The sequence below is a fragment of the Amblyraja radiata genome, chromosome 31, assembly GCF_010909765.2.
Source record: "Amblyraja radiata isolate CabotCenter1 chromosome 31, sAmbRad1.1.pri, whole genome shotgun sequence".
Taxonomy (NCBI): domain Eukaryota; kingdom Metazoa; phylum Chordata; class Chondrichthyes; order Rajiformes; family Rajidae; genus Amblyraja; species Amblyraja radiata.
In genome coordinates, this window is record NC_045986.1 from 15,745,007 (window position 1) to 15,761,735 (window position 16,729).

A 16,729-nucleotide genomic window follows, 5' to 3' on the forward strand; every position below is an offset into this window, starting at 1 on the left:
TCACTCCATAGATACTGCCGCACCCGCTGAGTTTCTCCAGCTTTTTCTTTGTGTACCGACGGAATAGACTAGATGGGCCTAATGGCCTAATTCTGCTCTGACCACATGACCAAACATGGCCTTATGCCCCCCCCCCCCCAACGCTGATTGTGATTGACGCAGTGCACCGGCGACCACGTGACACCAGGCCGCTTGCCGGTGCCGCGCCTGCGCAGTGTGGTGTGGGTGCGTGATGGCGGCGCCCGAGTGGCCGGAGGTCGAGCTGGCGCTGGCGGAGGGGAGGCGGGAGCTGGTGGTGCGGGGCCCGCGGCCCGAGGGTGACGAGCTCGACCCGCGGCTGTACGAGCTGGCGCCGCTGCTGCAGCACCTGGAGCTGAGCGGCGTGGCTGGGCTGCGGGGGCTGGAGGGCAGCGGCGGGCTGGGCCGCATGCGGGCGTTGCGGAGCCTGGTACTGAGCGGCGACGGCCTGCGGACTCTGCCGCCGGAGCTGGGGCAGCTCAGCGAGCTGCGGCTGCTCGACGTGTCGGACAACCGCCTGTCCGCCCTGCCCGCCTCCCTCGGCAGCCTGACGCAGCTCAGCAGCCTGAAGGCGAGCGGCAACCAGCTGGAGGCCCTGCCGGCCGAGCTGGCCAACTGCTCCCGCCTCGCCCTCCTCCACCTCTCCGACAACCTGCTGCCGGAGCTCCCTGCCGCCCTGCTCGCCTCCGGACTCATGCTCCTCAGCACCCTCAGCGCCGCCCGCAACCGCATCGAGCGCCTCGGCGACGGCATCTCCGAGCTGCGGGGCCTACGGGTGAGGAGGGGCGGGGAGGGGTAGTGGGCCGGCCGGCCATCGATCATCACCCCTTCAAACTAGTTCTCTGTATAGGAAGGAACTGCAGATGCCGGCTTACACCGAAGATAGACACATAAAAGCTGTAGTAACGCACCTTTCTACAGAGATACTGCCTGACCCGCTCAGTTATTCCAACATTTTGTGTCTGTATCACACTATTTAAATGTCATCCCACTTTCTCACCCACTCCCCGCACATTCTATGCCATTTTCTATGGTCGTTGACAGAATAGTTCCTGTGGTGGATCTACAGAAATTGATAAGGGCCACTGGAGATGTTTAAGAAGGAACTGCAGATGCTGGAAAATCGAAGGTAGACAAAAGTGCTGGAGAAACTCAGCGGGTGCAGCAGCATCTATGGAGCGAAGGAAATAGGCAACGTTTCGGGCCGAAACCCTTCTTCAGACTGGAGATGTGTTGTATTTCCTTGGTCTTCTTTGGAAGTAGAGACGTTGATGTGTTTTCTTGGCAGTAAAAGCAAGGTGCTGAGATACAATTTTTGAGGGCATTGAGAATTATCATGGAGATTGTTTTGTTGCCTTTTCTCCTTGATTGCACTCTGTGAGTCAAGAATAATAGAGTTGTAGAGGGAGGGACTGAGTTCCTTCTTGTCTGTCTTTTTGCTTTTTACACTATAGAGAACGCTATTGTCGAGTCACAAGAGACTGCAGGTGCTGAAATCTTGAGCGAAGCACCAAACGCAGAGAGTCACTCAGCATCTGGGGTGGGAATTGACAGGTGAAGTTTAGGATCTGATCCAGTCTGCAGAAGGGTCCTGAGCCAAAATGTCACGTCACGTCCTTTCCCTCCCTAATGCTGCTTGGCCGTCTAAATTCCTACATCATTTTTGTGTTTTGCACAATACTACATAGATATTGTCACCATTTTGAATGCTTTTTGTGTTTTTTCAACTTCGTGTTGATAAAATCCACCTCAGAATCTGTAAAAGACCCCGGGATGGGCTGTGAATGATTGCTGCACCAATACTTCATGACTGGAGACAAAGCTGGACAGATGCAAAGCTGGACAGACAGCATAATGCATGTATCAAACCTAACCCAAAGCAAGAGCAACCTTAACCCAAAGCAAGAGCAAATCAAATACTTTCTACTTAAATTAATCTGCCCAGATACAGGTATCCACCCAAAATGTTGGCAATTCCTTTCCCCTCCACGCATGCTCCTGGATTCACATTTTTTTGCCACAGATGGCAGCATCTGCCTCCCCATGTGTCTCTAACTTATTCTTAAGATGTTTTTGAGTGGAGCTCCACTATCATGTAAAACTGGCTTCAATGTACCAATAAGTTCTGACACTAAACAAGTATGTAACATTGATTAATTGCTTCACCACAATAATTGTGTGTGGAGTAACATGGTTATTATAACTGGACAACACACCATTTTTTTTAATGAAAAGAGGCAGCAGGTAGTTCCTAAATGCTAATAAAAGTAGCAAGTAATTCTTGCTCAAAAACTAGTTCTGCCTTAAGCCACCTGTTTCATAGAGTAATACAGCCTGAAAACAGGCCCTTTGGCCCAACTTGGCCATGCTGACCAAGATGCCCCCCATCTAAGCTTGTCACATTTTCTTGGGTTTGCTCAATATCCCCCTAACCCTTTTCCATCATATACCTGTCCAAGCATCCTGTAAATGCAGACACAAAATGCTGTAGTAACTCAGCGGGGACAGGTTGCGTCTCTGGAGATAAGGAATGGTTGACGTTTCAGGTTGAGACCCTTCTTCAGATTTACACATCCTTTAAATGCAGTTAGATTTCACGTCCTCCAACCTGTATCAGAGATTGAACAGATTTTTTAGTTCCATATCACATTAATGCTAAAGTTTAGTTTATTATTATTGTCACATATACCAAGAAAAGTGATAAGCCATTCAGTCAAGGAAAAGACTATACATGAATACAATCTAGCCCCCCACAAAGTATAGATAAAGGTGCAACATTTAGTGCAAGCTAATGTCGGATTAAAGATAATTCAAAAGTCTCCAATGGAAGGTCAGGACTGCACTCTAGCTGGTGAGGTAGATGGGAGGTCAGATCTACACTCTTAAGGGCCTGTCCCACTTGGTGATTTTTTTCGCCGACTGCCGGCGCCATTGACTGACGTAACAGGTCGCCGAAAGATTTTGAACATTTGCGACACTTGAGGCACCGCGCGTCAATACGTAGCTACGTCGCATCACGCAGCAACTTTTTCGGTGGCCCGATACGTCAGTCAATGATGCCGACAGTCACCAAAAAAATCACCAAGTGGGACAGGCCCTTTACTACTAAAAGCGGAATGGTCCTTTTCTCCTTTGTTTTACATACGTTATTGCCCATGAGAAATGGGCAATGTTTTCAGCCATGACTAGCCCTGTTTGTGGTGGAATATATATGGTACCTTCCTATATACTGTTGAAGTGATTGGCAAAAGGTCCATGGTGACGTGATGAGAAACTCCTTCATGAGCTAAGTATAGTATGGAACACAACCTGACAGCGCATGAATGCAGATACCAGTATGGCTTTCACAGTTGGTTTATATAAATGTTTAAAGCCAAAGAATTTGGAGAAAGAGTGGGCGAATGAAACTGCACTGTGCTATCTATATCACTAAAAGTCTGATCTTGGCCACTTACGGCTGTGATTTTTGGCCATCTTACTCAGAGTCCCCCTCCGCTGCGCAGGACAAGAGGATTTTTCCCATTGATGAAAAATAAAAGAGTTATTAGTATTTTAAAAATGTTGAGATTCTCTCTCCTGAAGGCCATGCCCCTCCCGGAGGGACTATAAAACCCAGAAGTGTTGAGTGCCTCAGTCAGTCTCTGCAAGATGGGGGAGCGAGAGGGTCACGTCTCTCAGTCTGAGCTGTGAATAACACTGAACACATGTCTACTAAACTCTGAGTGGTTTTACTGACCTGTCAGTGCCCTAATGTGGTTTGAAAATATAGTTTGGAAATGCTAAAGCTATGTTGCCTTTGGTTTGGAAATGCTAAAGCTGTGTTGCCTTTGGATTGGAAATGCTAAAAATGTGCTGTCTAATGAAAGTTGCCTTGTCTAATTAAAGTTGCCTTGCCTAATTAAAGTTGCCTTGCCTTCTATATAATTAAAAGTCTAATCTTGACCACTTTCTGTTTGCGCTTTATATTGATACGGCTGTGTTTTTTGGTCATCTTACTCAGAGTCTCCCTCCGCTCAGGTGCCGAGGATTTTTCCCATCGAAGAAAAATAAAAGAGTTATTAGTGTTTAAAAAATGTTGAGATTCTCTCTCCTGTCAATCACGCCATGAAGGCCATGCCCCTTCTTGTGGGGGGGAGGAACTATTAAACCCAGAAGTGTGGGCGTGGCTCAGTCTCTGCAAGATGGAGAGGTCACGACTCGCTGTCTTTAGTGGCCTTGCACCCTGCTTGAAATGGTATGAAACTGCACTTGAATTTGGTGGCCTTGCACCCTGCTTGAAGTGGTAAGAAACTGCACTTGAATTTGGTGGCCTTGCATGCTGCTTGAAATGGAATTTCAAGGAATAGCCGTGAGTCAACTGCCAGCCCACCAGCCGTGAGTGAGTGACCTGCCAGCACAACAGGCTTGAGTGACTGAGCCGCCAGCCTAGGAATCCATTCGGCCCACAAGGTCCATACTAGCCCTCTGGAAACCAGTCCCTTCAGATCACAACACCGATACTAGCGCTCCAGAAAGCCCCACCCCCCACTGGCCACCAATATTGGAATTGGAGAGGTGGAATATTGCATTTCGGGGACCAGCCCTGCCGTGTGAAGCTGTGACCCAATGGGTCCCACTTAGTCTAGTAAAATATAGATTCAGGCTTTGAAATGACTGGCTCCTTTTGTGCTCTCATAATTCTACATATTCTAAGGATCATCCGTACTAGAATCCAATGGGACCCATTCATCATTATCTCTTACTCTAGCCCTCAAGGTGCCTCAACAATACATCCCTCATATACCTTTCCTTCATCATCCATTTTGTCTCCACTCATCAATGATAAGTGCTCCTTCAGCCTCTTTTTGGTGCTTTTTAGAACTGTTTTGTAATACTATATCATCCTTCCGCTCTTCTCAAAATCCGCCATCAAATCATCATCTTCAAACTTCTGAAGCTCGTACTTTGTTTTCTCCTCCTTGCTTGTAATTTCTGATGCTTTCAACTGCTAGATCTTAATGCCATCATGGATGTGATGGTCCAAATGGCTGCCTCCTGTGTGAAGAATTCTACGGGTGTGCACTTTTTGTACAATAATCACTAAATGCCCCTCTCTCCTTCTGTGTTTAAGACTCTGGATCTATCGGACAACTTCCTCTCAGAGATTCCCTGCGAGCTGGCTGACTGTCCCAAGCTGAAAGAAATCAACTTGAAAGGAAACAAGTTCAAAGATAAACGACTGGAGAAAATGGTAAATGGTTGCCAGACTAAATCGATCTTGGACTATCTGAAGGCAGGAGGTCGCGGGAAGGGGAGAGGGAAAACAGAGGGAAATGAGAAAAATGAGAGCAAGGAGAAAGCGAGGAAGAAAGCTATGAAGAGAGATGATGCTGATGAATCAGATGAGGAGGACCTGAACAAGCTTGTGTTACGAGTGCTGCGTTTTTCAGAAAATCCTTGCACAGTTCAAGTGAAAGTCACTCCCAATGTCAAGGATGTGAGACCCTACATAGTGTGTTGTATCATAGAAGGAATGCAACTGAGACAAGGAAATGCTTTGAAAAGATTCCTCGTGGCTCAGGTAATATTTCACTCTATTGACTTAAGTTAAATATAAATCACTGTTTTCACATGTAGTTTTCTAACATGCTTAGATTATCTTATTTCTATGCTATTGTATAGTATTTATTTATTTGCTTTTAATGTATCACCATTCACACATACATTTGCATTTTGCTGAAATGTTAGTTTCCAAAAGCAATGAATTGGAATGGAGAAAATGTTTTAAATAATGAAAAAGAAAAAACTATCGGTCCTACAAAAACAAGCTTCAGAAGGTAAAACTATAAGTTAATTTGTTGTTAATTTATTGCAGTTAATGTTCTGTTCTGTTGTGGAATTGATGAAGAGTGCTCTACAACAGAAGATTCATGCTATTTTTTGATGCAAAACTGTAAATTATCATGTCTGCCACTTCTGAATGCCTGTTGTGCCTCAGTGACAAGAATGTTTACAGTGACTGCCTGTGAAAATGCTTGGGATCAGGTCAATTCTTCAAAGGCATTTCATCTCTGATTTAATTCTGTACATGTTTGGAGTTTGTGGGAAATAATTTCCCTGGCACTCCATCTCTCATGCCACACAAAAATTACCTCTGTTTTATGGCCCAGTAGGTAACCGCAAGTCACTTTTTTCCTCCTATCCCAGACCAAATTGCATGATGACATCTGTCTTAAGAGAACATTGGCGACTATTGCTACTCATGATCTGCAGCTGGTGAAAGGACCGTTATTGTATGATGCCAGGCCCTCCCAATCCCTGAAGGTAAATGTGTATATGAGTAAATATTGTTGGTGTATGCACTAGCAAACATTACATGACTGCAATAAAAGCATGTTTGTGAGCCATTCATAAAAATGATGTTGTACATCATGTTCGGCCTGGACGTTGTTTCAGTTGAGTTTATTGTCATGTGTACCGAAGCACAGTAAAAACCCTTTGTTGCGTGCTAACCAGCCAGTGGAAAGACAATACATGATTACAATCGAGTCATTTACAGTGCATAGATACATAATAAGGGACCACAGGGATAAGGGATTGGTCCACATTGTGGACCAAGGGACATGTTTCTGAACTGTACATTTCTGTGTTCTATGTACAATATATACCCCTAAAGATAGTAGATGTGAAAGTGGCATAACATAGAACTAGTACAAATGGGTGGTCGACGGATGGCATGATCTCGGTGGGTTAAAGAGTTTCCATGATGTATATTTCAATCAAATCAATAACCAAATCCACCATGGAAGATTTTCCCTTGGCTAAATAAGGTATCTCTAATTGAACTGTCTCAGCCTTGCGCCATCCATGTTTTCTCCACATCTCACCAATACAAAGAAGTTGAATATTCAAGTAATTCCATCTGATCTTTCAGATTACCCCACTTGGAAGGAAGGAGGTGAAGGCGGTTGATCTGGTGCGACAGTTACAGATGGAAGCCGATGAGCAACGGAAGCAGAAAAAGCGGCAAAATGTGTCTGGGCTGCACAAGTCAGTAATAAAATGACATTATTGTGTTACAATTTAATACAAAAATTAATAACATTTTTTGATCAGATAAATATTTTATATTATTTTGATCAAATATGAATCCAATATGCTCATGTACTAAAATTGCTGTTGCCGACAGTTTCTGGGTGTGATGAGGTTGAACTCTGGTGTTGCAGGCAATTAAGCCACAGACTCTGTGTTCTTCACTGTGTTCCCAATGGACCTTTAGTTTCCCACTTGGATGATAATTCTCATCTAAGCACTATTTATATCAACAGGATTAACACAGACCAATTATTTTCTCTCTTGATCATCTAAATTCATAATTTATAGGAGCAGAATTAGGCCATTCCACCATTCAATTGTTGTAGATCTACCTTTCCCTCTCAACCCCATTCTCCTGCCTTCTCCCCATAACCCCTGTCATCCTCTAATATGTGCTCTCCTAGTAATGAGTGATCTGTCCTGACACTAACCTAACTAAGAGCCAATCAAACCCAGTGCAAATATCGAACATAGAAATGTGCAGTACAGGAACATGTCCTTCGGCCCACAATGTCCAGGCTGAATGTGATGCCAAAATAAACAAATCATCTGCCTGCACGTGATACATATCCCTGCATTCCCGACATATCCATGTGCTTATCTAAAGGCCCTTTGTGTAGATTCCATGGTCCTTTTGTTTTAGTTTAGAGATATAGCACGGAAACAGACCCTTCGGCCCACAGTCTGCGCCGACCTATGTTATCCTACATAAACTAGGGACAATTTACATTTATACAAACCCATTAACCTACAAACCTGTATGTCTTTTGAGTGTGTGAGGAAACTGAAGTTCTCAATGAAAACCTAAGGAAGAACGTACAAACTCCATACAGACAGCATCTGACAGAACCCGGGTCCCTGGCACTGAAAGAGCTGTAATGCAGCAACTCTACCACTGCTCCACCGAAGAAGAGTGGGGGATTCTCAGTATCTTGACAACATGATTTTTCCCTCAATCAACACCACTAACAGATCATGTGATCATTGTAATAGATTCACTATAATAGAAACACAAATTATTACAACATGGTCATGAACTTGAATTGTTTTCTCTGGAGCATCAGAAGCTGAAGAGAGAACTGATAGAATAGAAGTATATAAAATTGAAAGGTATAGGGTAGACAGCCAGAATTTTCCTCCCAGGGTCGAAATATCAAAGGCAGGTGAGAGGGACAAAGTTTAAAGGAGATGTGTGGGGCAAGTTTTTTTTCAGTGGAGTATGTTTGGAATGAGTTACCGAGAGTGGTGTCGAAACAACTACAACAGTGGCATTTAAGAAGCTGTCAGATGGGCACAGGGTTATGCAGGGAATTGAATTATAGGGTTAACGTGCAGGCAGAAGAGATTAGTGTAATATAGCATTGGATAGTGTGGACCTTTGTGAGCTGAAGGGCCCTTTTTCGGTGCTGTACCATTCTATGTAACCTTGATGTGCTAGCTGGTCTAAAATGCTTTGGAGATTCCTGATCATGACAGATAATTAATAAAATAGTCTTTTTATTCATTCTCCCATGTGTTCACACGTTATGTTGGTGTATAAAACCTGCGGCAGACTGTATTTTACCTGCACTGTTCTTTGTTTTCCAGATATCTCCAGTTACTCAATGGGAAAGAGAATTTTCCCTGTTTGGTCGATGCGGAAGATTGTGTCATTTCTTTCCCGCCAATCACAAACTGTGAAAAAACTAAGGTACTTCCCTGGAAATGGCCTATAATCCGTGTAACTGCAGTGAGAGTTGAAGTGGTCTGCTTTTTATCTTATTGAAACTCCACATTCTTGGAGTCCCAGCAAGAAATTAACTTGATTCATTCCAAATAAATTGGACTGACATTCTCTCTATAGACAGTGCCATAGATTCTTGATTAGTATGGGTGTCAGAGGTTATGGGGAGAAGGCAGGAGAGTGGGGGTTAGGAGGGAGAGATAGATCAGCCACGATTGAATGGTGGAGTAGACTCGATGGGCCAAATGGCCTAATTCTTTCCTTTCCCATATGATCAGAGTGCAGTGGCACCAAAGGTCAGTATCAAATCTGGGTCTCTAGCGCTGTGAGGCAGCAGATCTTCCAGCTGCGCCACCCTGTGGTTAATATGAGAAATGTAGAAGTTCCCATAGTCCTCCGGCAACCTGCAAATTCCCACTGTACTTTTAACTGGCGTATCCACAGTTGCCAGGAACTTAAGCTTTGGAAATTCCTCTCAAAACATTCCGCTTTGTCTTTAGTCTCTCTTTTTCTTTGTCACCTGTCAGAGGAGACCATCTCTCCTCAGTTTAGCTTAGAGATACAGTGTGAAAACAGGCCCTTCGGCCCAACGATCACTCGTTCACTAGTTCCATGTCCTACACGCTAGGGGACAATTTACAGAAGCCAATTAACCTGCAAATCTGCATGCGTTTGGCACGTGGGAGGAAACCGGAGCACCTGGAGAAAACCCACGCAGCCACAGGGAGAACGTACAAATTCAGTACAGACGGCATCCGCAATCAGGATCGATCCCGGGTCTCATATAGGGCGACAAAAACTGGGCACTAAATTCGTCTGTCTGTGATTATTTGAGGCAACACAATGTTTCTGATTAATGGGTTTAATCTAGTGGGAATTGTTCATTAGATTCCTTCATGATGTACAGCAGGATATAGATCACCAGAAAAATGGGCATCAAAATGGCGAATAAAGTTTAATCCAAGTGTGAGGTGCTACATTTTGGGAAGTGGAATGTAAAGGGAAAGTATACTATAAATGGCAAGCCGCAGGAAGAGCAAAGTCCCTAAATCTTAGGATGCTGCCAATGATCATAATTCTGGCCGACTATTTTTCCAAAAACAAGAGTATAAAATGTTGGGAAAGCACGGCACATTAATTAGTGCCTGCAATAAGATTAAAGTCTTCGTTGCACGAACTTCCCTCAGCACATTGTTTTCCTCGTGCTGTTTTGTTGTTCGCATTACTCCCATTATGCTTTCATTTTTTAGATTAAAAAAACCACAAGTCAGCTGTTCGTGGAAGTGACCAGTTCTGCCAATCTGCAGGCTTGCAAAGAAGTGATGGACAGCTTGATTATGGTGAGTCACTCAAACTCTCCTCCTGCCTTTGTTTGTTCTGTTGGATTTTTCTTTGTCATCCTGTTGCCACTGGATACATATTGAGTCCATACTTGTCCTCGATGATGTGAAGTAGTTTCACCTTTGTTGGACTAAGAATATCTGCTGGTTGAATCTGATCTCATCTTTTGTCAAAACTTAACTGAGGCTTCTTTAGGAACTTTCAATCGACACAGTTTCAAATGCACGATGTGGATAAACTTTTCATTGCCCCTTATCTTTCTTTAACGTATCATCAAGACAATAAATAAATGCTATTCTATGTTGTAGACATTTGTTTGATTATTAGCTTCCCTTCCAAGTGTAATGGTTTAGTAGGCACAATATACTTAAAATATTATTCTGAGTAGGGACTCTTTCTTGGCAAGAAAAACACTTATTGAATAACTTGCTGGGGAATTCCACTCATGGAATCCAAGGAGCCATCATCCATGGTTCTGCTGTTATTAGAGAAGTGGATCTGTTAGCGATTGGTGTCATGGTGCAGTGAATCTGTTGGTAGGGTTTTAGACAATTGCTGCTCTGAAGCTTCTGCTGTTTCCAGCCGTCTTGAAATTGACTAAAATCAATAAATTGACAAAAAGTTGGCATTTTCAAACACTAAAAAAAATATTTCTAATTGCATTTTATGTAATGTCTCAGCATAAAATGTTTATTGTCTACTGATTTCGTTAACTAATGATTTTTCTTAATTATTGATTTTAATGTTTTTGAGAGTTTTTGGCAGCAGTGGTAGTAAAAGCATTGGTTGTAGTCTTTTAGAATTCCAGGTGTTTGGAAGACCCACGTCAAGTATCTTTCCCAGAATGGGAGAGAAAGAAGGTAATGAACTAAGGCCCATTAATCATCAAAGTGGACATTAAAATATGCCCAGGCCCATTATTAGGCAAATGCTGATAGGGAATTTTGAAAATCATTATAATCACTGGTTTAGTTTTTGAAAGGAAAATTGTATTTGACATTTATTACAGAACTTTGAAGGCTCAGGGAATTAATGGAAATAATTGATTTGCTTTTCCAAAATATATTTGATATGAAACAATGTTAAACGTAACTGGAGACACAAGGAATTGCAAATGCTGGGATCTTGAGCAAAACAAAGCGCTGGAGGAACTTCAGCAGATCAGGCAGCATCTTTGGAAGGAATGGGTCGGGGACATTTCTGGTTGGGACCCTCCTTCGGAAATGTTACTATATAAGATGAGGAGTACTGGTAATGAGAGGAATATTTTGACATGGATGGAGAATTGATAAACTGGCAGAAAATTAAGGAATTGAGGCCAAGTATGAAGAGGTCATTGTTGAAATGTGTGGTATACTATAGTGTTCAATGCAAGGGCCAAATCATTTACAAATTATATTAAATTACCTAGATGAAGGATTTGAATGAACAGTATCAAAGTTTATTGATGATCCAAAGACAATTAGAAAGTTAGTTGCAAGCTATTTATAAAATAAAAATTACTGCAATAGAATGAAGGTTGGATGAGTGGGCAAAATGTTACCCAATTTGGTGGGAAGAACAGAAACCTGAATTCGCTGAAGCAATACGAGGCTGTTAAATGCTGTGGTTCCGAGAGGTCAGATGTTACTGGATGAAAACCCAAATGTTAGCATGCAGCCATGGTGAGTACTCAGCTAGGCAGGTGGAATTAATTGACTGAAAGATACAACATGAAAATAAGCCCTCTAGCCCACCATGTTCACACTAGTTCTATGTTATCCCATTTTCACATCCATTCACTACACACTAGGGGCAATTTACGGAGGCCAGTTATCCTACAAACCCGCATGTCATTGGAATTGGGGAGGAAACCGGAGTACCAGGAGAAAATACAGTTTCAGGAAGAACATGCAAACTCCACACAGACAGCACACAAGATCAGGATCGAACCCTGGTCTCTGGCACTGTGAGGCAGCAACTCTCAGCTGCACCATTTTGGAATATTGGCATTTGTATAAGAATAAGGAAATCTTGCTACAGCTGCATAGTTTTGATGTGACCACACATGGAATTTGTTTGCAGTTTTGGATTCCTTATTTGAGGAAGAACATTCCCCGAGAGGCAGTTCCAAAAAGCTAGATGGTTCTGGGTTGTCCCACGGGGAAGGATTTAGTCGAGTAGCCCTAAACAAACTCAATTCAGAAGAATGTGATGTGATAAAAATGTGTACAGTTCGGAGGGGGTCGATGGCCTTCAAGTAACAGAAAAAATTACCCTTGATGCAAACACGTGGAAGCCTTTTAACAAAATGGAAGGTAATTGTATACCCTTCCGTGACATGCTGACAAAGTCTTGGTAGAATTTAATCTAATACTACTTATAAGCAGCTTTTCATTGTATAATGGGCGTATCTGCTGGGGCAAGAAATTCTACCCCTTTGTAGTTCTTGCCTGTTAATAATTGGTATTGTTTGGTTTTTAAACAGTATAAGGGATTTGTTTGGTCTGAGTTGTGAGTGCTTTGTGGCACAACTATATACATATTAGACCATCTTTTGCAAACCGCACAATAGCATTGTTGAAATAATGACTATGTTCTTGGAAAATCTACCTGTTGTGGTTTATGTGTCTGGTACCAGGAGCATGAAATCAAAACGCCGAGCAGTGTTTCACAGCTGTTGGCGTTGGTTTTTGCACTGAGTGTTCATACCCCTAGGTCAGATATTGGTGCAGTATCACTGTGATCTGGGATATATCCTACAATACTGCTCCAGACTGAATCCTCCCTCCTTCAGACCTCTGGAATCAAGCTCCATGCTGCTACGTGTTTTGCACAATGATAGTGAACTCATCCGAGTTAGAATTAATGGTGTTCTATTTGATTTTATGCCGTGTGATTATGCAGCACAAAGAGAGGCCATTCAGCCCAGCATGTTCATGCCAAAATGTTCAACTAGTTTTAAAGTCTCAGTGCATAGGTAATGGAACTTCAAGTACATATCCTCTACCGTTTATAATGAATACGTTTATAAACAGTGTGTTCAAAATTATTTTGCATATTATTTCCTTAATTGCCCTCAACTTTTTGTTACTATGTACAATCCTTGTCCATTGGTATTTGACCTCTCAGCTGAAGGAAATAGATTCCTCCTGTCAGCATTGAATCCACTCCCACCCCTCAAGCTTAATGTTATAACTTGATTAAGCCTCCCTGCTTTGTTCCAAGTAAAACAACCCCAGCTTTGTCAGTCTCCCTTCATAATTGTTATCATTTGGTGCAAGCAGTAACCTGGAGACTCTTCCTTTCCTGCTCTATTGTTCTATCAAATCTCTCCCGTGGCGTAGTGAGCAAAATGGGATTTATTTTTCAAACTGTGGCCTAGCTGATGCTTGTTAAAGTTATAACATTATCTCCCTTCTCCCGTAATCAATAGCCCGAGCTATAGGGAGAGGGTGAGAAGGCTTAGACTTCCTTGGAGCACAGAAGCCTGAGGGGAATGATCTTTTCGAGGTGTGTAAAACCATGAGGGGAATAAATAGCATGAATGCAGTCTTTTTCCCGGGGGAGGGGAATCTAGAGCTGGAGGAGCAAAGGTTTATGATGAGAGGGGAAAGATTTCACAAGAACCCGAGGGGAAACCTTTCAAACAGATGGATGTGGGTATATTGAACATGCCATCAGAGGAAGTAGTTGAGGAACAACTTTCAAAAGACTGTTTGACAACTACCTGGTTTGGAAGAATATGGGACAAATTGGAAATGGGACTAGCTTAGATGGGGCATCTTATTCAACATGGCCGAGGGGCTCGTTTCCAAGCTGCATGACTCTGTACTAAAGGCTTTTTAACCATCCTGTTCAGTTGTCCAGATGCCCCTCACATCTCCTTAAAACTTTGCCCCTCTCACCTTAAAGCTAAGCCCTCTGATCTTTGACTTTTCCAACCAGGGGGGAAATGTTCTCAAGTTAGCCAGGGTGATCTGGGGGAGATATTGTTGACTGTCCCTGCAGCCGGACAAAAATCTACAGGTTTTACACCACATTTCATACTATGAGTTAATGCCTTCTCTTTCTGAATCCATCTCTGGTTTATTAAATGATTGTGTAAAACGATAGCGATGTTTACTTGTGTTGTATTTTGGTTGCCTGTGAATGAATGCGACGGTACATCATGGAAGAGGCTTGAAAGCTCCAGAATTGATCAGTGAGCTGAACAGAATGGCCACATTTTATGCAAACAACCATAAAGCTTGTTTTATTTTTAAATACAGCGAATGGCCGAATTGAACAAGTTCACAGTCGAAAATCAGGAGCAGGAGACTGTATCCGGTGACGAGGCTGAAGAGGCGAGCGAAATAACTGTAGTTCCAGACCTTGTGGTCGATCAGACCGTGACTCAGGCAGCCACATCTGAACTGATCGTGAAGCAAGTGCGGGTTGTTGATGTGGATGGGAACTTGAAGGTGGTTTACCCAGCCAAGACTGACCTGAACCTGAATGTCGATTGTGTGACCATTATCCGATAGCCGCACACAAAACCTCTCGGAAGATGCGTTAAACAACTCCTCATCTGGCGTCCCAAGTGGACTTTAAATATCCCCCGGGAATTGTTTCAAAAAGCAGCGAGGAGTTTTTCCCGGTGACCTGACCAATATTTGACCCTCAGTTAACATTTCTGAAAAGACTGATCATTTGCTCATTATGTTGTTGGTGTTTGGCTTGCTATGAGAAATTATTCATGGTGCTTCATCCATTGCAACTGTGTCCACACAGAAAAGGTATCTACTTGGCGGTGGAGAGCTTTGTAGTGAAAGGAGCAAAGTGTTTTTTTTCCTTTGCCCCTTTTGTGGCAAACAAGTAAATATTGCCCTTTCCATTGAAGCCCAAGTCTGGTATTGAATCAAAGAAATCATCTTTGAAAATTTAAAGAGAAGCTTGCACTTTTTTTTGTTTTCCCTATTTGTGCTTCAGCACCTGTTTTTTCTTTCCTGAAGGTGCAGCGATTGGCTGGAATATAATTCCAGAAGCTGATGGTACATTGCCCGAGTGTCCAGTGTTCATCCAGGACTGTAATGCAACTGAATGAGAGTCTTGAGCAAACTATCCTGCAGCAGGACCCTCTCCTCTCTCTTTCTCTCTCTAGAAGGTGCACGTGAGCTGAGGTGCATGTTAGGATAGAGGGGCCTGCAGTCTATATCACAGCATGCATTTGTACCCTGTAGGGGTAAGGAAGGAAGGAGGGAGGGAATAGAAATGAGACCATTAATACAATGTGTCAAAACAGTTACTTATCCAGAAAATATTCTGTGAGCAGTGATTAAGTGCAGTATTTTGAACAAAAAAGTATATTCCAATTTAGCCTGCCGTTTGTGAATTTAAAAAAAACTTCACTCCTTTAATTCATTGCAGGGACTTGGAACAGCAAACAATCTGAGTTCAACAGCATCTGTGAAGGTAAATGGACAGACAACGCTTTGGTCAGGCCTCTATCTGGACCTGACCTTGGGTGTCGACTGTCAATTCCCCCCCTTCCCCCCGCACAGATATTGTTTGATCTGCTGAGTTCTCCAACAGATTAGTTCCTCCAGAGTCCAATATCTGAAGTCTCTTGCGTCTCCATTGCAGGGACTTGGCGCAAATGGTGCTTTGCAAATAGCCTTTCGGCTGAGCTGTGCCAATAGTCTTGCACTCTTGTATTTGAGGATGTCAGGTGTAGACTGTGAAGAAGCAGGTTCACAGAGAGGACAAGTGGTCCATGGGAGGGAAAAGCTACATGTGTAGAGATGCCTGTGTAAAAATGAATCAATTTTGGTGGACGTTATGGGATGGCATTAAGTAACATCTGAAATAAAACTAGCCTCATTGGTAAATTATGTCTTGAGTAGTCTGTACAATCTGTTATCAAACTGACTGAATTTATTTTAAACTGCAGATGCTGGAAATCTGAAATAAGAGAAAATGCTGGTAGTTCAGGCAGCATCTGTGGAAAGAGAAACCGTTTCAGGTCCTTGACCCTTCTAAACTGACTGACTGGGTGGTACACTGGCATATCCCTATATCTGTGATATATCCACCATTGCCACAGTACAGTTTACTTGGCATGGAAGTGCCTGGGCCCTTGCGCATGCTCCCACCATTTGACAAGGTCATGGGTAATTCTAATCCTTGTTCCAACCCATGTCAATCCAAAATTACAAAGCTTGAACCCCAAGATTTTCCCAAAGTTGCCACAGGTTGGGCAATGAGTCCTGAAGGCAGACCCTGGGTTTCTGTTGTTTTTACTGGTTTTTGGGGTGGTTCAGCTGTAGAGTTGCTGCCTTACCGCGCCAGAGACCTGTGTTGGATCCTGACTATGGGTGCTGTCTGTACGGAGTTTGTACATTCTACCTGTGACCACAAGGGTATTCTCTGGGTGCTTTGATTTTGTCCTACACTCCAAAGACATGTAGGTTAATGGGCTTAAGTAAAAAAATTGTAAACTGTTCTTGGTGTGTAGGATAGTGCTAGTGTACGGGGATCGCTGGTCAGCGTGGACTGGGTGGGCCGAAGGGCCTCTTTCCATGCTGTATCTCAAGTCTAAAGATCCTCAACTGG

At 43.1% G+C, this 16,729-nt stretch overlaps 1 protein-coding gene across 1 annotated transcript; it reads left to right on the forward strand.

Annotated features, from left to right (window-relative positions):
- The first annotated feature begins 204 nt into the window (after positions 1–204).
- Positions 205–16,008, forward strand: lrrc47 (leucine rich repeat containing 47). Its single transcript, XM_033047885.1, has 7 exons — positions 205–793; positions 5,129–5,578; positions 6,205–6,321; positions 6,932–7,047; positions 8,680–8,782; positions 10,066–10,155; positions 14,407–16,008. Exons 1-7 carry the CDS (start codon positions 233–235, stop codon positions 14,659–14,661), a joined length of 1,692 nt encoding a protein of 563 aa, XP_032903776.1. The 5' UTR covers positions 205–232; the 3' UTR covers positions 14,662–16,008.
- Positions 16,009–16,729: the final 721 nt, after the last annotated feature.

Excerpts from the sequence above, each read along its gene's own strand:
- lrrc47 (XM_033047885.1), top strand. The coding sequence starts at position 233 with ATGGCGGCGCCCGAGTGGCCGGAGGTCGAGCTGGCGCTGGCGGAGGGG. Across the intron at positions 8,783-10,065 it reads CAAACTGTGAAAAAACTAAG|ATTAAAAAAACCACAAGTCA; the intron begins GTACTTCCCTGG and ends TTCATTTTTTAG. Across the intron at positions 10,156-14,406 it reads TGATGGACAGCTTGATTATG|CGAATGGCCGAATTGAACAA; the intron begins GTGAGTCACTCA and ends TTTTAAATACAG.